Genomic DNA, 23271 nt, shown 5'->3' on the forward strand with positions numbered 1-23271 from the left:
CCGTATAGCCGTGTAAACGCACATTACTCTGCGAAGTCTTCGGGCTGCAAATCTTAGTCTGTGTGTAATTGTGAAAAGTGACGTCTGACATATGTCAAACTAGATTGGTGACATCTGACATTTAATGCTGAAAATGAAAATTTGACATTGTCTTTGGCACGCTTGCTGGCACGGCACGAGGCTCTTCAATTTAGTTTTGCATTTTTATTAATCGCATTTATCGCCAAGTTTCTTGTTGATTTCTTTACGAATCTTGTTTTTTATACAGTAGTAATATAAGGCGTCCAATGATATTAATGTTGATATATAAACTTTAAGATTTTCAATCAAGCAAAGTTTTAAACTTTTTATTTTCTTTAAAACCAGTTTTGTGTTTTGTAAGAACTTATTAAATTCATTAAAAATGTCGGTAAATACCAACGGTGCTGTTAATGGAACCAATGGAGAAACCAGCTACTTCAACCTCAAAGATATGGATCATATCGTAAGAGTTCTGTAAGTATTTTTCCTCAATTTAACTTTATTTCTCAGGAATTTACATTTAAAAAAAGTAAACAATATGAAATTAACGCAGTAGTAGCATAAGTAAATTTATGTATAGCATAATTCATTAGCATTTAATAATATAACTAGGCTTAGAACTTCGTTATTTAATTTCACTTACTATTTTCAGAGACAGGAATCAGAAGATTCAACCTGACATACTGGAAGTGATTGGCAACACTCCTCTAGTTAAACTAAACAATATACCTAAAAGTGAAGGGTTAAAATGTGAAATGTGTATGTATACTTTTATTTTTATAACAAACTTACCTTTATAATATCATAATTTCACAGGCTACTACTGGGTATATGTCACCTTATAAGTATGCCAACTTATTTACTAATTTGCTTCTGTGAATCACTGCTTTACTACAAAATTGATGGTATCTAGGATGCAATAAACTACTTATAGAGTATCTCTAATAATACAAAATATATTTTAGATGCCAAGTGTGAATTCCTGAACCCTGGAGGTTCAGTAAAAGACCGCATTGCCTACCGCATGGTGCTAGATGCAGAGAAGAAAGGTATCCTGATCCGCGGCAAGTCTGTCATCATAGAACCCACCTCCGGGAACACCGGAATTGGTCTGGCATTGGCCGCTGCTGTCAGAGGTAACTTACTTATACTTACACAATAACTTTTTGGACAGAAGCCAGAGTAGTTGCTGAGGACAGGATGGTGTGGTGCACACTTGTAAAAGCCCTCTGTACCACTGGGGTACCTTAGGACAGCAACAATAACTTTTAAATAAAAATTTAGTATACGATAACTTATAAACAACAAACTAGTACTCAAAGAAACTAGGGCAGAAAGTAATGTGATGATGATCATTGAATGCACTTTAAATTATACATAAAGTAACTTCATTGTAAGAATGGTACTACAAGCAGGTTATGGCATATCTACAGCATAGAATAGAATAGAAATTATACATATTCTATTCTATTCTACAGCCTAGCAATGTTCTAACATAGCTACTTATTGAGAAGAGTAAATAGCTGTTAATTAAAAATACTTGTAAATTGAAACTAAATGGATATTGTTATAATTATTTACTGAGTGTTTAGAAAACAAGAGTGAGGTTACTGGTTTCCTGTGGATATGACCATGTAAACAACTTGAACTGATAAGTCAGTACATACCTACTGATAGGCGCGACAAATATGTGAGAGTAAATATTTTATTGATAGAATAAAAAACAAGGTCAAAGTTACTGATTCTTTTAATCAAGCTTCTTTATTAAGAAACTTGATTGATAAGTTTGATTATGTAATATTTTTAATATCAAGCTGCTATGATGATAACGCAAAAGAACAAAAGACATGTTTAAAACCAATGATTGTGTCATCATCATCAGCTAACAGATACCCACTGATGATGCCCACAACTAAATACTATATTTGTATGGATTGATGGTTCTTACTTGAAAGGCCTTAACAGGGAGAAAGTTTATATCTGGCTGATAACAATATGTGTATGTTTAATTCATTATTAGCCATATTAGGAGTGCACGAAAACGCTGCATAGCACTTCAAATAAGTATTAGGCGCAATAGCATCAAAATTTGAATGAACTTCAAAGACCAACAAATACAAATATCCTCCAGGCTACCGCTGCATCATCGTGCTGCCCGAGAAGATGTCCGACGAGAAGGTGAACACGCTGAACGCGCTCGGCGCGGAGATCGTGCGCACGCCCACCGAGGCGGCGTCCGCGGACCCCGACAGCAACATCAGCGTGGCGCGCCGCCTCGCCGGCGAGATCCCGCACGCTGTGCTGTTGGACCAGGTACGTGCACCAGGAAAAGGGGTTTAGTGCCAATTTCTCCATAGTCGCTTATCTAACCGACAGGGATTGATTTATAAATTAAACGTCGTCTCCATATAAAATTCATGACAGCTGTGACGAAAGTCAACTACTCCTTGGTTATGCTCTAACCGACTATGGAGAAATTGGCACTTAATATTATAATAGGTAATGGGGGGGTAGGTATGTGGGGACATCTCACACACAGCCATCTGACCCCAAACTAGGCAGAGCCTGTGATATAGGTGTCGACAGCTGATATCTCTAAACAAATACATAGATATAATGTTTGCCCTGGGCGGGATTCGAACCCGCGGCCCCAAGCTTCGGAAGCAGCTTCACTACCGTCTAAGCTACGGTGCCGGTTCGGTGTCTCTATTTATGTATGTTTCTGTTAAGACTACTTCACTTCACACACAGCCTTTTCACAGGACAATTGGCAAACAAAGTATTTTAAACCCGTTTTAAGTATGTAGCAATTAGACTCACCGTCACGGGTCTATGTCATAGAACAACGCTGACTGGGTGTACCCTCCCAATATTTTCAGGCAGTGATATACTCGTAAGCTGCCTACCTGCATTCTAATTCTACATCACATCACATCAATAGTGATTATACGACCTACTCATGATTGATAATAATATCGCAAATAATCATAGTGTGATCGCATTTGAAATTCATGAAAATCACAATGACTAGGGTAGATGATGAAGACAACAAATGTGACTATTCAATCTTCCTTCCGACGACTTCATATTAACATTACAATAAGATAAAGCGTTTCGATTTAATTTTTGCGTTAACTTCCTGATAGCAACATTGAAGGCCCGCTTAGTTTTATATCCAAGATAAGACGCAATATTGTTTAAACAAGTGTGTGTGTTGATCAATGCGTTATCGTGTGATTTAATTTGAAAGAAATTTCAATACTGATTGGCATGGTGATGTAGGTCACTCTTCTACTTCGATATATGTATTGTGATTACTGACTTATTGTAATGATGAAAATTCCTTGATAGTTTCGGTACTTAACAATTGAAACAATTGAATATAGTACCTAGCCACAAGGACAGGGCGTTATAATGTAAGGTCCGACCGCAACTGATTTTCCGGTCGTAACCGAAACCGAAACCTTCGGTCGGACCTTAGCTATATGGTGCACATTAGGAGAGACAGATATCCTATGTATATGTAGCATTTTTTATACTGATGTTTGACCTAAAAAAGCTGAAAAAAATATTCGTCTTAAAAGCCTCTAATAACCCTAAATCCTTCCCCCGCAGTACAACAACCCATGCAACCCTCTCGCGCACTACGACGGAACCGCGGAAGAGATCCTGTGGTCCCTAGACGACGACGTGGCCATGGTGGTAGTAGGGGCGGGTACAAGCGGCACGGTGTCGGGCGCGGGGCACAAGCTGCGGGAGCGCTGCCCCGCCTGCGTGCTCGTGGGCGTGGACCCGCGCGGCTCCATACTGGCGCAGCCGGACCACCTCAACGAGACCGACGTACAGTTTTATGAGGTTGGTGGTGTGTTGCTGGTTGTTTTTGTTAGGGTGGTATTGTTTCTGGATTGTGGAACGAGGTACGTACTTTATCTCTAGGATCTACTGAGAGCGTGGATCTATACTAGTGCAGCCGGAGGAACTGAATGAGACGGATGTGCATTTTTATGAGGTTAGTATAATACAGTAAGCTTCATAAGGGCGTTGTCACATTGACGACGCGAAACGACGCACAACGCACGAATGGGGCCTCATCCTAAGCGGTTTTTTAAGTTAGTGAGCTAGACGTGGCGCATCGCACAAATGGGGCCTCATCCTATGCGTTTTTTTAGTAAGTTACCTAGACGTGACGCAGCGCACAAATGGGGCCTCACCCTAATCGTTTTTAGTTAGTTACTTAGTGTATAGGTAAGTAGCGTCTAATGGTCCCTAGACGACGACGTGGCCATGGTTGTAGTAGGCGCGGGTACAAGCGGCACGGTGTCGGGCGCGGGGCACAAGCTGCGGGAGCGCTGCCCCGCCTGCGTGCTCGTGGGCGTGGACCCGCGCGGCTCCATACTGGCGCAGCCGGACCACCTCAACGAGACCCACGTGCAGTTCTAAGAGGTTGGTGGTGCGCTGCTGGTGGTTGTTTTTGTTAGGGTGGTACTGTTTCTGAATTGTGGAACGAGTGAGGTAGGTTTGTACGTACTCTATATCTAGAATCAATACTGGCGGAACCACAACAACTGAATGAGACCGATATGCAGTTTTATGAAGTTGATTAATCACCAAGTTGAACATAAAAATATTTAGGAAACAGTATCTACACAGTAGACGGCCATATCGCCAATACTGATCTCTCAGAAGTGGGTGCCGCTGACGATCTTAGTTCGATAATCTACTACTTTACATACTAGTAGATTTAATCTACTGAGTAAAGAAATTTAAAGGGAAGGGTTGGTACGTAATAAAATCATTTGTGTGATTATTTTCACACCAAAGTTACACCTCTATAACATAAAAGTAACTCTGAGTCCTATAATATGCATTTGTATGACAATTTAGTAGTATGTATTAATTCTAGTCTATAAGTATGTTTTTAGTATGTCTGATTTATGTGGTGTTCAGTAAAGCAATATTCTATTCTATTCTAGATACGTACCTCATAAATAAATCAGTAGCCTTGGATCTTATTAGCATGCATTTGCAAAAATGCTGTCGGTGTATGTCTGGAGATAAAAACTGCACTAATGTACATAGTTAGGTACCTACCTAGTACCAGGCAATAAGGAAGATAGTTATTATACATTTTACAATAATAACATATTGTAACGAACCTACAGACAGGTTTTTAACTATGAATCTAGTTACAAAAAATCATTACATAATAAGTACTTACTTACCTAAAGTAAATGTGCTGTATAAATCGTATCTCATTGTTATTCATAATTAAAGTCGCTATCGACAACAAAACGGCTTTATCAATTTTAATTGACAATAACAACAAACATGTGATGAGCGTTGCGAGATGAATATGATCGTGACTTCGATCTAATTAAGTAATGTAATTATTATTTATCTGGGTTAATTTATGAGTTTTATGACTACTAAGATATTATAAGTAAATTATCAATTTTCACGTGATTAGGTAGTACTTAAATATACACGTGATAGTCCCTGATGAATGATAAAATGATATGAATCGCAAAATGTTTCAATATTAATCGTTCAATTCTGGACGTAGACCTCTTCCAAAGAGCTTTTTTAATGGATTGGATTTGAACTCCCAACATGAACAGCTCCTCTCGGTTAATCTAATCTTAATAATCATAATCATTACCCAACACTACACCCCGTAACATAATATGAGTTGTTTGGTATCAAAATCGGCCAACTCCGTTCTACTTTAGGACTCAGTTTTCATCAGATCAGATAAATGTAATCTAAGGAATAAAATTGTGACGTGATTATACCGGACGAACGAACGGTGTTGGTGGATTTTGATTACAAACAACTCATTACAAATCATCATCAGCCTATAGCAGTCCACTGCTGGACTTAGGCCTCTCCCAAAGCACGCCTCTGGATGCGATCTATAGCTTTCCGCATCCAATCATAACCAGCCACCTTTAGCAAGTCATCACCCCATCTAGCCGGAGGGCGATCCACACTATAGTCGTTTGCAATAGAATCCAACAATCATGTAAACAAACCAAATTGTCACGATTACTCAGTAATCACATACATTTGACGAGCAATATGAACATAGTCTGATTTCAACGAACGCACCATTGTTTTCACATTATCTTCAACACGGTTTAACTTGTATTTATAAGTTAAATTTGTTAAAACATTTGCAACGTAAAAATTTCGAAGTATTTGACAAGCTGTCATCTTAGTTTTTTACTCATCGAACTCTATAAGTCATTGAAAAGTTAGTGTTGTTCGTAATCTGAAGTTATCTTTTATTTTTAATTTAATATTATTTGAATACAATAAAAAAAAATTTCAAGAGCTTAATATAATTAACCAAAACGAAGAAGTAAGAAATGAAAAAGCTCGACGGCATTTTAGACACGGCAAGCGATGACATAGTGGTTCCATTTATAATTACGGTCACCGGCGACACTTCTGATAGTGATGATGACGAAGACGAAGATTTAAATTTGTTTTAATAAACACTTTTTATATATAATCAGTTTTATTTTATAGTCTATGGCTTATATATTTAATCTAATTAGAACACTATGACATCACTATGGTCATAAACAATACGCTGTCAATGTCAGCCCGCCATATTTGTTTACATGATTGTTGGATTCTATTGCAAACTATTATACATTTGTACGCGGTCTCAAATCCAGAACTAATCGAAACCTATCGGTTATCGGTTCTTCGACATCATTATCCTAACTAATATTACAAATGCGAAAATAACTGTGTCTGTCTGTCTGTTACTCTTTCAGGCCAAAACTACTGAACGGATTTGAATGAAATTTGGTATACATACGGTCTAGACCTTGGGAAAGAACATACGCTTTATATCGGAATTCCCACGGGAAAACTTTTTAAGGCGAAGCGAAGCGCACGGGAACAGCTAGTTATAAATAATAATGCTTTATTCCCCCAGGTGGAGGGCATCGGGTACGACTTCCTGCCGCGCGCGCTGGACCGCAGCGTGGTGGACCGCTGGGTGAAGGTGGACGACGCGCAGGGGCTGCAGATGGCGCGACGACTCATCCGCGAGGAGGGGCTGCTGTGCGGTGAGTGGACCTGCTAGCCTAGCATGGGGCTAAGGACGTGACAAAAGTACTCCGTCACGCTCGCTCCATCGAGGACGCTCGATGTGAGTCAGCGCGATGCAAAACATTTGTCAGGTCTTGACGTGCGCGTATGATAAGTACCTACACAAATTTTTGACTATTTCAAAGAGTCGAATCGCGTGTTTTTCTTGCACGTCTTACAAATTCTTAATACTGTCTGCTTGCTTGACCTAGATTAAGATCTAGACCGATTTACCTAGACCAAATACTTACGTAAAACAGCTACGGTTTAATTAAGTATTTCTGAAAAGAAACGCATATTATGTTCAAAACAAATATTTTACCAATGACGACATGTCTCTAAATATTTACTAGTCTCGCAAACCGATAACTCGGTCAATGTTGTAGAAACAAGAAGTAAATACATTGATTATGTATTGCTTTTGCAAAAAAATATAATCATACGTCATACCCAGTCTGATAACAGCCCTCTTCAGTGTTAACGGGTCAATGCAAATGAATTCGAGCTATTTAATAGATAATTCTTGTTTGAAATCAAATTCTTCGAATTTTTGGAAGATGCAATGTTTAATGCAAAGAATAATAATTAAATCTGGATAGGCTCCGAAACTATAAGACCGATATCCCAAACTAATTTCCTATTATAAAGCTTTATTCCTAGAGTCCATTTTATTACGGAGTATCCAAAGGAAACCCTACCCCAAGGCTATGCGAAACTCGCTCAAAAAGGCAAAATTTTAATAAATCTTTCACCGCCAGGTGGTAGCAGCGGGTCGGCCATGGCGGGCGCCATCGAGGCGGCGCGCTCGCTCAAGGAGGGCCAGAAGTGCGTGGTGCTGCTGCCCGACAGCATACGCAACTACATGACCAAGTTCATCTCCGACCAGTGGATGGAGACCCGCGACTTCAAGCCCGTCGAGGACAGGGAGAACGTTTGGTACGTGATTTGTGATGGTATTTTCGGTAGCAGTTTTGAATAGTTTTCCAGTCGAAGTTTTTTAGTCGAAAGTTGTTCCAACCCTCTTTCGGATTAACATAGCAATTAAACAAGGGAAGGAGAAGGGTGTACCTATGCAATACAGTCATGGTAACAACTATTACGTAATCCCTTTGTTTTTTTTCCACAGTGATCCCTTTAGCCAGAGATGACTTGCAAATGAAAAACCCCCTTTGCCGCTGTCATCATCATCAGTCAATGTTCACACCTCAGCTAGACCTTCTTATGAGCGCTACACGTCTCTTACTACTGTACTGTTTTGAGTACTGATGAAGTAATTACTCATGATTCCAGGTGGTGGAAAAACGAGGTGAACTCCGCGCTGGCATCGCAGGTCCCCAGCATCTCTCTGTCGGCGACCCCCATCGAGGCACTGACCAAACTGAAGACCAGTCGCGCGCCGCTACTCACCGTCCTGAACGATAAGGGGTTAGTATAGTAACATGCTTATTTATTATGTATCCGGCTATTGAAGTTGAAGTTTGTGGTCATTCAATATAAGAAATATCGAGTGAAACCTACAAACAGATAAACGTAGCGTGGGCCAGTAGGGGTGGTTATTATGGAGGCTTAGGGCATAATGGAGTGGCGGTCCTTGGAGAGGCCTACAGTCCAGCATTGCATCATTACGGGCTGGTCATCATTATGATGAGGCGTATCAATTGTGTGCAGCAAATGATTCGAATCCTTTCGCCATGGTGACAAACCCTAGACCAACTTACAGTTTGTCAACCATATGTGGGGTAGAATTTTATTTCCAACTTACTTACCTACTTACTCCGCTGGCTCAGCGACCAGAAGTGGATTTTGGCCTCCAACATTAAAGTGCCAAAAGTGACCAGTCGAACACTTCCAGCTCTTTCACGTCTTTGGCCACTTTGTAAACAAACGACCAATAATGATTATCTCCCCCAGATCGCTAGTGGGCGTGTTCACATCCGACTACGCGCGGCGGCGGCTTGCCAACCTGGCCGGCTCGCCCGCGGACTCGCTCGACAAGTTCCTCGTGAAGAAGTACAGCCGGCTGGACCTGGCGAGCCGCCCCACGCTCGGCAAGGTGTCGCGGATGCTGGATATTGCAAACTTTGTCGTGCTCGTTGACACTGGTAAGCGATTGCTTTTGATTGTTTCTATGGAAGATGAGCTATTTGATACAAGTAATGTGTTAGAGGAATCAATGGCTGACTTATGCCGAGTTGCAGAAAGGAACATTATGCTGATGCTGATAGTATTAAATCTATGTCTGTCGCTTTCATCATAGATTTTATGCCGACATTAGCTTAAAGTGCCTTTCTGTAACTCAGCGTATTTTAGTGATAGGTACACAGTCTGATTCATAAGTAGCTATAGGTACACTTTTTATCTTGTCAAACTCACAAACCTCCTATTCATTAATTCAATGTTTTATTGTTTAGTGTCAAATATATTTTCTTTGTCTACAGATGCTGCCACCAAGATAGAGACCCCGGTGGGAGTGATCACCTCCGAAGACCTCCTCACGCACATCACAGCCAAGCAAATGAACGGGAAATAGGACCCTCCACTCTAGTTAATTATGTTAAGTTTAAAGAAAGACGTGTTCACAAAATGTATTATAAGTTCAACAAATTATATTTAATAGGAAAATGCAATTAAAATTAAGTATGGGCTTCCTCTACTTTCTATTAGATATTATGTTACGAAACTTGTACAAAGACTTGACTATGTATTTAAACATTTACCTTTGGTGGTTTTTGTACGTTTATACCTAAGATAATCACAACTTATATGACAATGGGTTTCTCTACAAAATGACATTTAGCCTTTATGTAATGCATTTTATTTTACATTCATCGTATATCTATTTTATACTTAAACCGATTGAGTTATCCTCACATATTTTTATTTTTAGATGTATGAAATTGTTCTACTTACAGAGATCAATACATCACAATCTGACATACTATTTTGTTTTATTTCATAGTTTGCTATCATCTTAACCAAAACCGAAAATTGGGCTGAAAAACTCTATAGGTCCTACAGAATTTTCAACAAGGTTGCTGTTGGTAATTTTAGATCTTTACCAGGAATTAAATAATAAATAATGCATCACATGAAAAACATATTTAATTAATTATTATACAAATGAGTTTACTAAATAAACTAGAATTAACGATTAGGTGGTGGAGAGTTAGCCCTGTTAGCTGCAAGAATAGCTCCCGGGGCTGGGTAGGGCCTCATCTGATACAGAGACCCTGAAGCAGTGGTGTCTACTCCCGTCTTAGCATGGGAGTCCAAGCCTGATGTCCACTTGCCTCTAGGAATATCAGAGTAAGATGCAGGATCCATGGGGTCCAAGTCATTGTCCTTCACTCTTCCCTTCTTCTTGTCTCTGTGATGCACCAACTCTTTCTCTCGCTCATAGCGGTTGCGTCTTTTCTCTTTCTGTATCTCCTGGTTCTTGATCTCTGGGGGTGGGGCTTCATTGTCAGACCCCTCACTGCTGTCGTCGCCCTCCTTCAGCAGACGCTCCTCGCGCAGGTGAGCTGCACTCTCTGTCGGCACCGCGTCGTAATGGCTTGGGGGAAGCCATGACACAAGATTATTGTGAACATTCCAGAAATAATGCTGCCCACAACCTTCATCCCATACTTCCTCCCAACCAGCGGGCAGCGGCCATAGCTCAAGTACTTTTCTCTTATTCTCCAAGTAGATTTCATCAGGAACTACTTTGCCTTGCTTCCATGTTTTGACACAGAATTCCGAACATTCATGGTAAATATTACTTTTGTTTGGGCAGCCTTTGTGGCCTTTGATAGGGTCTACATTGATACCCTCGATACCTTCCCAATATTGGTCACTATTCTTATTCTCATCGGGTTTATTATCGTAGTCTTCGGCGATAATTTCTTCATTGACTTGAGGCACAGGTTGACCATTTCCAGAAGACGGTTCGGTGGCTGAACCAGATTTTAAAAGACCTCTCTTGGCCAGTCTGGCGGCCAATGCAGGTGGCAAAGGCATTTTTATTGTTTTAAGACTGAAAGTTGCGGTAATACTCCAATAAAATGAATAGGTAATGAAATACAAACAACCAAACAATTCAATTCAATTTTGGTTGAATGGCTCTTTGCCGTGTGTGACTAACACGGCTAACTGGGCCAGAGTCACGTGACCAATGCTCACAGTATTGGAAAGCAGTCGTTACGGTTATTTTAGACTATTTACAGTTAAAACCTGAAACAACCAGACAAACACAATATATACAAACAATAAGTGGACATCACAAGTAATGGTTAGATTTGTTAGTATATATGTACAAACACATTTACAGTTTAATATTGTTAGTCTTAAGGAATTTGTACAGTATATTAACAAGGGGAGTATGTACAAGGGTAAGAAGATAGTTAGTATTTATAGGTTTGGGAATGGTGGGGGGGAGGATGTCATATAGGGAGGTTTGAAGGTTGGGACATTCGAAAAAGAGATGATCAACAGATCCTTCACTGGCACCGCAGTCGCAGACAGAGCTATCACGGACCCGAATCCTAGCCAAGTGCACCGGGGTGCACGCGTGGCCCAGACGCAGTCTACAAGGAGTGGAAGTTGCTGGTTTATCTAAGTGTTTTGCTTTAAAAAACCATGGCTTTTTTGGGATATGAGGTTGGATATGGGAGTAAAATTTACCTTTAAAATTCCTAGAAGTGTCCCAGGACACTTTCCAGGATCTATCCAGCCTCGGTCCTGCGAGCGAGGCAAGGTCATGGGCAAAATTTTGGTAATGAGTGTCCAGGCCCAAGCCAACGGCATCCTTAGCAAAGGAATCTGCACACTCATTACCAATAATACCACTGTGCCCAGGTATCCAAGCGATAGCTACTTCTATACCCTGAGTCATGCAACGGAATAGGGTTTCTCTAATTTTTAAAATGATAGGGAATTTGGATTTGGATTTAAAGGGAAAGGAAATAATTGCTTGTAAGGAACTGGCCGAATCAGAAAGGATAATAGTTTTGTTAAGTTTGTGTGACTCAGCGTACAGAAGCGCCTCGAGAATAGCTGTTGCCTCGCCCGTGAAGACCGAGGACTCAGGGGGACGCTTAAAACTGAGTGCAACTTTGTACTTGGGCAGCCATACGGCCAAACCCACGTTGCTGTTTTCAGAGAGTTTGGAAGCGTCTGTGAAAATGGGGAGCCAGCCTGGCCACTCTGAATTGAGTTTCGCACTTAGAGCTTTTTCAGCGGCAGGAGAGTCTTTACGGATACCTAAATCCATGATTACATTGGGCTGAAAAACTAAGGCGTCGTAAGGAACATCAAACAGAGGGTTAATATTAAATTTTGATGTAGGGTGAGGGAGGTTAGCAGAAAAGATATAAGTTTTTAGTAGATAGGAAAGTCCATGGGTTTCTTGAGCATTACATAGGCGGTTAAGGGTATCAAGTTTGGCCAATAAAGGGTGGGAGGTTGATTGAAAAATTCGGAAGAAAAATCGATCACATAAGTATTGCCTCCGAAGTGAGAGAGGAGGGTCAACGCACTCAACCTGGAGGGCATTAGTGGGGGAGGATTTCATCGCTCCCGAAACTATGCGAAGGCATTTATACTGCACTTTGTCTATTTTTTCCAGAGCTGCTTTATTGCATGGATCTATTATGAAGGCAGCGTAGTCGAAATGGCTCCGGACTATAGCATTATAGAGCAGTTTCTGTGAGTACGGGTGAGAACCCCACCAAACACCCGACAGTGATCTGAGGACATTGACACCCCTCTCACACTTCCGAGCCACATAGCTCATGTGATGGGTACCTGATAACCTGGAGTCCAATATCACGCCTAAGAATTTGACTTCACTTGATACAGCAATTGTATCTTCTCCAATAACGATGTCCACGTCAGGGATGGTACGCTTTTTGGTAAATACGACTGCTGTACATTTTTGGGTGGATAAGGATAAGCCATGTCGAGTCAGCCAGTCCGAGAGGTATCTTAAGGCCAGATTCAGCTGGACATTGGTCTCTGCTAATGAAGAGGAAGCATAGTAGAGTGCTAGGTCGTCAGCATATTGTAGAATATCGCAAAAGCAGTCAACGGACCGTTCAAGATCATACGTGTAGAGGCTGTACAGAAGAGGGCTCAAGACTGAACCCTGGGGGAGGCCTTTCCAAACAAATTTGGGATGGTCTACTGAACATGTAGGTGATTTAATAAAAATGGATCTCTCCATCAATAGACTGCAAACCAGACGGGTAAGCTTCACTGGAATACTCAGCTGGCGCATTTTCTGCCTGAGCACAGGAAGAAGTACGTTGTCGTAAGCAGATGCTACATCAAGAAAGACACCCACCAGGTATTCTTTCCTCTTAAAGGCTATTTGGATGTCAGTAGTAAGAATCGCGAGGCTGTCCAAAGTGCTCATGCCTTTTCTGAACCCAAACTGGGTTTTGGCTAAGATGCCTTTGTTCTCGACTAGCCATTCAAGCCTGCACTTTATTAAATGTTCTAAAACTTTAGCCAAGGAGGAGGATAGGGCGATCGGTCGTCGGGAGTTTGGATCACGAGGGTCTTTGCCAGATTTCAATATAGGTACGACTATCTGCTTACTCCAAGAGCTCGGAGTAACTCCATACTCAAGGAAGTAATTTATCAGCTCCAAGTAGACCCGCTTGATCCTTAGGCTTGATTTTGAAAGAAAAGAATACGGGATGCCATCAATACCTGGAGATGAATCGGATAGACCTGATAGAGCAGATTGAAGTTCATCCATGGAGAATGGTGAATCCAGTCTGTCTGAAGATTGTATAATAGACGGGGGTGGAGGAAAAGAGTCATAGTGTGGGACATATGGAGGGGCCAGCTTATCACTGAACCCTTCGAGCCATATAGAGGGATCGTTACATGTAGTATCCTCAACGTTCAGAGATCCGCGGAAACGTCGGATATATCTCCACACTAAGGAAGGGGGGGATCTGGGGGAGAGACGTTCACAAAACCTGAACCAGCCCTGCTTCTTCTTTTTTTTAAGAAGCCTTTTAGTGCGAGCCGCTATGCGTTTATAATTAATAAAATTGTCCATGTTCATGTTTGAGAGATAAACACCCTCTGCATTATTGCGTTCGTCAATGGCCGTGGTACAGTCGGAGTCCCACCAAGGCGGTGAGACTCTTTGGCATTTGCGAGTTTTTTTGTTTTTTGCAGAGGATGTTAATGCTCTCTCAAACATGTCATAGTTCGCCAGGAAATTATCTCTAGAACAGGGCTGGATCAGGCTAAGTTTATCTTCTATTGATAAGATAAAGTTGGACCAGTCTTTCTCACCAACCATATACCTTGGAAAGGCACATCTGTCAGTGAGAATGCTGGTCTTGTTGGGTATGGTGATTGCAATGGGAAAATGATCACTTCCAAAAGTATTTGGAAGGACCCTCCAGAATATAGATGATGAGAGAAGAGGAGAGCAGAAGGATAGATCCACTGCACTTTTAGGGTTTTGATGAGGATGGACTCGACGGGTTGGAGACCCGTCATTTAAAATGCAAACATCTAAGGTATCAAGCACGTCTAAAAGGGCGACAGCAAATGCGTCAGTACGATAAGAGCCCCAAGAGGAGTGGTGGGCGTTAAAGTCCCCCATGATCAGGAGAGGCCGTGGAAGAGAAGAAATTATATTGTAAAAAGAAGGAAGAAGAGAAGGGTGAGGATCAGGGAAGTAGACGGACACGAATGTAACGCCTATAGCCCTAAGAGCTACGACGTTAAACTCCTGCCCGTGGGGGGGGATAGGGATAGAAGAAAAGGTAAGGGAACGCTTTACTAGCAAAGCGCACCCAGCATACCCGTCATCCCTGTCATCCCGCAGACATGAGTAACCAGAAACCCGAAAACGGGACCCCGGCACAAGCCATGTCTCCGAGATGGCAAGGACAGCGGGCTTGATGTCATCAATTAATGTGAGCAGTTCGCTTTTCTTGCTGCTAATGCTCTGCGTATTCCACTGAAGAACCCGGATCGGGTTCACAGCCATTGGGGGTGGGTTCAGAGCCATTGTGAATTAGGGACGAGATAACTTGTAATTTTTGGGCAACGTTGGGCGGTAAGGTGTCACTGAATTTAGCCAGCAGACTAACAACCAGAGACAAGAGGTGGTCTAGCAAATTGTCGTTGGGAGTGATTACACTCAGGGCACTTCCATTAGGAAGTGAAGAAGGTGGAGAAGAGATGATGGCCTGATGGGCAAGTTTGTCGTATCCAGGACGAAGGGGGGACCTAGGCCTGCGTTGTGTGACTACAGTTTTTTTGTAGGAATGGTTGGGAGGCTGGCCATTTGGTTTGGTTGAAGCAACTTCAGCAAAAGACTTTTTGCTTGAGGGTAAGCGAGCATCTGCCTCAGCAAAGGAGATGCTGTCCTGCGACATTAATACTTTAATTGATTTTTGCCTTGACTGTTCAGGGCAATTCTTGTCTGTTGAGGGATGATTACCAGAACAGTAAAGGCAAGTTGGTTGGGGAGTATTGCACGATTCACCCAAGTGTGGTTGAGCACACTTGAAGCACCTTGGTTTTGAACGGCATTGAGCCTGGGTGTGTCCAAATCTACAGCAGGCGTAGCATTGAATTGTGGGGTATGTATACCTCACAACTTCTACCACAGCCCGGAAAGAGTATATTTTCTCGGGGAGATATTGTCCCCTGAATGTAATCACTACATTTTGCGTTGGGACATGAGTTGTAACGCCATCATTGACCACCTTTCTGCTAAATCTGCGGGCTTTCAGCACCATACCGCAGCCCTGTGGTAGGTCAAGGGAGTTGACAAAATCGTCCAGTGAGAGATCCACCGGGACTCTTTTGGCAACACCCATACGGGTGATGTTATATGTGGGGATAACAGCCTTGAACTTATTTTGCGCAAGTGCGGGATGATGGACAAATTCATTGGCTGCCTTTGCGGTCTTAAACTCAACTGAGACTCTGTTTCTACCAGTCATTTTTACACCATCTCGGGTAATATCCATTATTTTATTTTGATATAAAAATTGGCCGAACTTGATAGCCCTAAGTGGGGCACCAGAGGCAGGATTTCCAGAAGGGACTTCCTGGCTGACGTTAACAATGAACGGGCCTGCGTCTAAATCATCGTACACCTTGACGGCGTCGAGGCTTGGGTGGGTGTAGATAGTCTGGATGCTAGCGGATGCCAGATCGGGACTAACAATAACGCGCTTACCTTGCGGTTGCGACTGTTGATCATCCCTGGGACGCTTTCGCGTCTCCTGGGATGGTTCGGTGAACAATATGGGGGATAGCGGGGGTTGTTCGGGCGTCTGCATACTGTGCATTTCGCCATCAGGGGGATCTGGCGGCAGCCGGATCGGGGGATCCGAATGATGCTCCATTTTTATTAAAATGGAACAAACACTTTTAATGGATGGACGAACACAACACTAAACACTTACCAACACCACAATTACTACAAATAACAAGAATTAACTGCTAAATTGACCCAAAAAAGGGGTCCAAAGACGCGAAAATTGAGGAACACGTGAGCACCAACCAACGCGAACCCCGGAAAAAACCAACCAAACAAGACCACAAGACTTTTTTGTAAAGTGTCATTTGACTTTTGAGATTAGACAGTAACATTATAATCTGTGAACCACGGCAATGTGGATCCATTCTCAGAATAATAACAAGCTCGCGGTACCGAATTTCTTCTATAACTTTTTTTTGGAGATACCTACCTAAAAATTAAGGATGTCTGACTATTTCTGACATAGTTAAGTGCGGTAATTAAAATGCACTTAAGCAAGTCTTCCTTGCTTTTACTACAAAACATGATGATTGATAAAGTTATTAATGTAAGGGCGCCTTCAAATTAGTCGCTAATTGTCGCGCGGAAACAGCGCTGCTGTAGCGCTGCAGCAGCGCTGCTTTCAAAGTCTGCTGCAGTCGCGCGTTAATAATTTATATGGAATTTAGACAGCAGCGCGGCTGCAGCGCTGCAGCAGCGCTGCTTCCGCGCGACAATTAGCGACTAATTTGAAGGCGCCCTAAGACTGAGGTAGGTACGGTGGCCTGCGCCTAAAAGTATACAGGCGGAGTTTTTAAAATAGCGATCTCAAGCTCACATGCTGCTCAAGCACATCCACATAAACACCATTGCTACACACATCACACACAACACGTCCCCGAATTTATAACAGATGTAGCTGGTCCCTTCATCATCAGGGATCGCTATTTTAAAAACTCCGCCTGTATACTTTTAGGCGCAGGCCACCGTACATAATTTATTTATTTAAAATTAGTGATAATAGGCACTTCCTAACAAAACTAAAACATTGTGTATACTTACTTACTATAATAAAATTACATTAATAGCTAATCATAACGATAAAATCATGATGAATGATTCCAAAGCAGATATTTCACTATCACCTCCTTGAATTCTGAAAAAGAAACAAAATTATAAATTAATTCGGAAATTGATTAGTCGTTTTTAGAATTTATAATAATGAGCTTAATTATAGCTGTTAATAAAAATAAGTTCATGTGAGTACCTACCTATGCTATCAGATAATACAACAATCCGATCTAACTACTGTACCATAACTCCACGGTATATCGAAAAAACAAAGAATGAAACACAACAAGTATACTTACCTACCTACATTAAAAACAGTCAACTTATCGGCATACTTTCTAACTAAGCTAGCTAAATACGAGGCATAAGCGCACACTCTATCTGACTACAAGAGTAAGCGATCATGCGATGCCTTGTTAGGAGGGAAAGAGTTATCACCTGCTAATAGAGGTTGTCTTCACTCACCGCGCGCGACCGTGGCGTCACCTCGGCTCACCGGAGTAGGGAGGACTAGGTCGTGAAACTCGCCCGAGTTAACTAATCTAGATGTACTGTCAGAGTCCGCTATCGACCCATTGTGCGAATCTTCTTTCGTTATAACATCCATTTCATCTTCCTCATTCGCTTTCATGACATCTACATTGTTCTCTGCGATCTCGTCAGGTTTATCATCAACACTTTCAATATCTTCTCCATCTTTGAGGACTTCCACGACCGTTTCTCCAGTGACACTCGCTGTGGGGGTTGTTGCCCCACTGCTTGGTTCGTTGGTCGCACTGTCAATGTTATCGTCTTGTTTAGATGATTCATCAATATTGTCGTCAGGTTTGGAAGATTTATCATCGTCGGTTTTAGCGGAGTTATCGATATTCTCATCTTCTTTAGTCGTATCGACATTTTCACCCTCTTTCATCGTATTTTCAGCATCATTAACAAGGGTAGCAGGTGTTTCTAAATTCTGTGCACTTGCTTCAGCGCCGTTACCAGACATATCTTTAACCGATTCGACATCTTCACTCAGCTTTCCACTGTTGTTACTGGGTGGGGAAATTGACTGAATGGCGTCCTCTCTTTTCAGTTGCTTCCGTCGTTCGCTGAGAGGATGTAAGTTGAGGGACGAGGAGGGGCCCCAGTGCGGTGGTTCGCTGTCGTAGGGCAGGTCGAGCGACATCGCCATACTCTCGTCTCTGCTCAGGTAATGTCCACCTTCAGGCACAATGTGTATGTTCAACACAGTTTTGTTTTTATTCCGCTCATTGTTGACGTCCAAAGATGTTGATCTTCGATCCGTGTTTACCACAGAGCCGAGAGAAGCAGCTTTCAGTGAATGCAGTCTGTTTCTGACGAGGAACCCTCGCACGTGGGCCTGGATGATGGTGGCTGCGCTCGACAGGGACGAGTCATCGGACAGTGACATGGATTTCTCCTCATTTACCGTTTGCAATACTGTATCCATTCTGGTTATTCCGAGTGGCCTGCGGTCTTTCAAATTGGAGTTATGATATTCTTCCTCCTGAAAATACGAAACAGAAATTTAGAACAAAGCAATTTTGAATAATTTTTACACTGTAATGAAGTTCAAAAATATTACCGTTTTCAGTATATTAATGGCGTCATTGGGAAGCATCTCATCGCCAGGGAAGGGCATATCCATGGACCCTGCTTCGTTAGCAGTTTCATCCAAAGTGGACGCTCGACTCTTGAACATGAAAGTCCGAAATACTTTTTGTATTGTTACAGCTGCCGTTTCTAAGTCCATATTCTTGTGGCGATCCTGAATGTCTTCATTAATGCTATCACATCTGGCTATTGCATTAATGTCTATGTCAATATTTTCTGATGTGGCAAAATCCGATACGAATTTGTCAGCGGCAACGTCATCCTCCGTAGCGATTTTTAAGTTTTGATCTTCGCCAGCGTCATGCACTAATCCCGTTTCCTGTTCAGTGGAGTTTGATTTTGCAATAATACATACTTCATTATCTTTCAAACAATCTTCATCTATAATTTCTGGTGACTTACTAAAAAAAGCTGTTTCCGTTTCGGTAGCATCAGTCTTACCAGAATCCAATACAGTATCATAAGCCTTGCTAGATTCAATGTGTTCTTCAACAGATTTGTCGTTCATGCTACCTTCGTTGTTTCCATTAATGCCATTTTCTACTTCGGAGTCAACTTCAATTTGTGAATTACTGGTATGTACATTTTCTCCAGCTTCAACCAAAGCCGTGTCCAAATCATCTGAATCAATAACATTTTTTTCAGGCTGTGTTTCAGCTGGTTCAAGAGTTGATGTTTCTGCAATTTCAGCAACAATAGTAGAATCTTCGACCTTAGGAGATTCTACGACAAGCAAAGATTCATCTTCTTTAACATTATCACTTGCTTCTCCATCATCCGTTGTTTCTGATGGAACAAGGTTGATATCAGCAGTAACTTCAGCTTCGTCAGTTGTAGAATTTGACTCGGGTAGTATGTCATTATCTACTATGGTTACATCACTGTTCTCTTCGATTTCTACCTTATCTGCTTCACTATGTGCCTCAATATGTTGAGCGTCAACAACGATCGTATCATCATTAATATATACACCATTTCTTGAATGAATTTCTACTACTTGAACCTCAATTATTTCCTGTTCTTTATTATTTGTTTCAGTGTTGTTTTTGTCAACAGCAATTTCATTGGATATAAGAGAATCATTGGCATTTTCTATCTCATTCGGTTGCTCAACAACCAACTCTGCTGATTCAGTATCTTTCAAATTTTCCAAATCTGTATTTACTACAGGTTTAATTTCTTCCTTCACTTGTTCATCATGAACACCTTTGTCGGTATCCGATTTATCAAGACTTTCAGTCATTACTACAGTTTCTTTTTCTGAATCATTTTCAATCAGTTGTACGGTTTCTTTCTCTCCACTATCTTCATTATCTGGTTGATCAGCTTTCTCAATTAGAGAAATATCTTCGCAACTTTTATCTATCTTCTCTTCAGGTAGTTTAGCCAATATTGCTGACACATCTTCACAATTTCTTTCCTCAGTTTGTTCTTCTGCTTTATCTGAAGCTTCATATTTAGGAGTTTCAATATTGATTTTAGTTCCTTCACTACTCCTCTTCGACCGCAGCTTTAGTTGCTCGTCATATTTCTTCATGCGTAGTACAACCTTTTTTCTTATCTTTTCTTGAGCCTTTATTATTTTTTGTTCCAATGATAGTGGCTTTTTACCTTCTGGAAATCAAAAATGAATTGAGATATTATCATCATTAAGGAGAAGTAGCATACCACGTAAAACAGTATATTATTTAAAGTTAGGGCTTTGCGCTCCCCCAACTCTTAGCGAGTGAGACAAAGAGCTGTTACTGTGACAAGACAAAGAACAAAGGGCCGATTTACATAACCAGGGTGTCCACTCAGAATGCTCCAAAAAATTCCCTGACTTTTCCCTGACTTTCCCTGACCATTCCAGAAAATTTCCCTGACCAAATATCAACATATGAACCTAATTTAAGTAATTTGAAGACAAAATCTTGATTTCAAAGTTTTACATTCATTTGTTTGACACTTATTATAACTTGACTGCGTAAAATATGTATTCAGGGTTGGCAAAAATGGTATATTAATAGGGAAGTATAGCACTTAAGACACACTAACGTTGTTCTACTTCTAAATATTTTCAAATCTCCATGATTTTTTAGGATATTAACGAGTTTAACGACACAATAAATTACTAGGTTTATAGTTATTTTTGTTCTCTAAATTTGCTATACTTAGATTCAAACTTATAGGCACCTCAAGCAACGCAAATTTTTGATCAAAACTGCGCCGAATCATGCCGTTGTTAAACAAAAACAATGTATTTTTTAAAGGCGAAACCTACCGTTAGAATATTATTTAATCAAAATCAAAAAGAATTGTTGATATTTACTTGGTGAATAACGATTTCCCGTGAAATTTTATCAAGAAAAGTACCTTTGTTTGTCACGAGCTACATGTATCTCTATAGCACCTGAGCCCCGGGGAATGAGTGCACAAACGATAGCAAATCTTTTCCTAAATACCTATTTCTCGAGGTTCCCTCTTAAGCCTTAGGAGGTCATTCTAAACAACTTTTGTTGTGTGAGTATTGAAAATTTCCGAAAAAATCATCATCCGCATCCGCCTTGCAGCTTCCTTAGTCCAAGTTGCTATACTGCCTAGTTTAATAGTCTGACCAAAATTAGACTGATTACCATAAAAGTAGAAATTGAAACCGAAATAGAAATTGAAACAGAACTATTTTTTTTGTAAGTATGGCTTTCTCCTGCCAGACAAAGTTGTTACTTAGTTGTGTTTTATGAACTTTGATTAAACATGTAGTACAAAATAGAATAAAGGTTTGCTCTGCTAAATTAGTAAAAAAATAGATTATTTATTAATAGATGCCGCGCGGAGGCAGCGTATGCGATCTCACTGACGCTGACGTTTAAAATAATTAGCAAATTGAGAACCTCTTCCTTTTTTCCAAGTCAGTTAATGAGCGCGTCTGCACCAACAAAATGACCCTTTTTTCACAAACTTCTAAAAGTCTTTAAACTAAATTTGTTTTGAATGGTGAGTTGAGTCACCCTCTTTTGCATCAACCTGTATATATACGAGCTGAGTCTGGGTTCTAGCTAATCTTTTAGAATTCCTACTATTTTTTCCAACTGTCATATTTTATTAAATCACGTAGATTTAAAAAAACTTAATTGTATAAGGTCAAAAATATTCCAAAACTAAACGAGATTTTATTTTATGACTTATGTATTTCACGTAAAAAAGAAGTCTTACTAGTAAAGGAAAGTACTAACAATTTTGCTAGAAAAAGGTCATTTTTCCCTGACTTTCCAGGTGGCCCATCAATTTCACTGACTTTCCCTGACCACCTAGAGCTTCCCTGACTTTTCCCTGACTTTCCCTGACTTTCCAGATAGTGGACACCCTGATAACCATAAGAACCCCAATACAGTACCACAGTCCAGTACTTACCACTGGCGCCTCGTAAGTTCAACAGATTCTTCATGTGATCAGCACAGAACTGGAGCAGTTCGTCTTCACTCGGATTATTCTTGAGGACATCCTTGCTGAGTCCTTCCATCAACTCCACCAGGCCCTTCGGGAGCTGCGGCACGGGCGCGGGAGGGGCGTAGGCGCTCAGCCACATGTTGGCGGCCGTGCTAGTGTAGCAGGAAGTGATTGACTCAAGATGCGACAGTTGGAACCGCTCGGAGGTGGCTCGCGGTGCCAAGTGGCGGGTCGAGGAATGGCTAGTGAGCGCGGCATGCGGTGTTGTGCGCCGGTAGCCATGGCGACAAGCCAAACTTGAACTTGAGGAGTGGCGCGGAGTATCGATCTCGGTTCAACGCACCGATGGATATTTGGGTATCATTCTGTTTGTTGACATACTGTTCTTGGCTAAAGTGGGTTCACGTTTTTATCAGTTCCCGTCAAAAGGGTACAACCTATCAGATCTCCGTTGCGTAGCCTCGGTGTGAGTGCGGCGTAATATGAATCTAACCTATGTAGGTACTTATCACTTTGTCCACAACACCCTAGGTTGACTGGAAGATAATATAGCATTCTATAAGTTCGGCTACGTTTAAATTAACAATATAAATATTCAAATTATCAACCATGATTCGCACCGAGGCCAACAACGAAGATCAGATGTATTCGGGAAAATTATACAAATGTAAACCCAGCATAAATTAAAGTGATAATTTCCTATTTCTATTAATCCATGTGTATTTAAAATAAGTACAAAACTAAGTTCAGTTTTACCTAGC

General features: G+C 41.2%; 3 protein-coding genes across 4 annotated transcripts; 1 reads left to right on the plus strand and 2 right to left on the minus strand.

Moving 5' to 3' along the window:
- Nucleotides 1-137: 137 nt before the first annotated feature.
- LOC105382358 (cystathionine beta-synthase) lies at nucleotides 138-10063 on the plus strand. The gene is made up of 10 exons (XM_048630393.1): nucleotides 138-495; nucleotides 674-780; nucleotides 987-1157; nucleotides 2153-2334; nucleotides 3637-3876; nucleotides 6971-7103; nucleotides 7884-8061; nucleotides 8416-8550; nucleotides 9037-9222; nucleotides 9559-10063. Exons 1-10 carry the CDS (start codon nucleotides 404-406, stop codon nucleotides 9653-9655), a joined length of 1521 nt encoding a protein of 506 aa, XP_048486350.1. The 5' UTR covers nucleotides 138-403; the 3' UTR covers nucleotides 9656-10063.
- A 146-nt stretch (nucleotides 10064-10209) lies between these two features.
- LOC105382357 (polyglutamine-binding protein 1) lies at nucleotides 10210-11199 on the minus strand. Its single transcript, XM_011552221.3, has one exon. It carries the CDS (start codon nucleotides 11122-11124, stop codon nucleotides 10270-10272), a length of 855 nt encoding a protein of 284 aa, XP_011550523.2. The 5' UTR covers nucleotides 11125-11199; the 3' UTR covers nucleotides 10210-10269.
- A 6186-nt stretch (nucleotides 11200-17385) lies between these two features.
- LOC105382356 (nuclear-pore anchor) lies at nucleotides 17386-22943 on the minus strand. 2 transcript variants are annotated; one of them, XM_038107642.2, is made up of 4 exons: nucleotides 22475-22943; nucleotides 19053-20695; nucleotides 17927-18974; nucleotides 17386-17546 (listed from the first exon to the last, which is right to left on the minus strand). In XM_038107642.2, the coding sequence occupies exons 1-4, from the start codon at nucleotides 22647-22649 to the stop codon at nucleotides 17497-17499; spliced, it is 2916 nt and encodes a 971-aa protein (XP_037963570.2). In that variant the 5' UTR covers nucleotides 22650-22943; the 3' UTR covers nucleotides 17386-17496. The 2 variants fall into 2 exon arrangements, with proteins under 2 accessions (XP_037963570.2, XP_048486242.1); XM_048630285.1 differs by having other exon boundaries at nucleotides 17424-17546; nucleotides 17900-18974; nucleotides 22475-22942.
- Nucleotides 22944-23271: the final 328 nt, after the last annotated feature.

This window comes from Plutella xylostella, chromosome 25 (assembly GCF_932276165.1).
Source record: "Plutella xylostella chromosome 25, ilPluXylo3.1, whole genome shotgun sequence".
Taxonomy (NCBI): domain Eukaryota; kingdom Metazoa; phylum Arthropoda; class Insecta; order Lepidoptera; family Plutellidae; genus Plutella; species Plutella xylostella.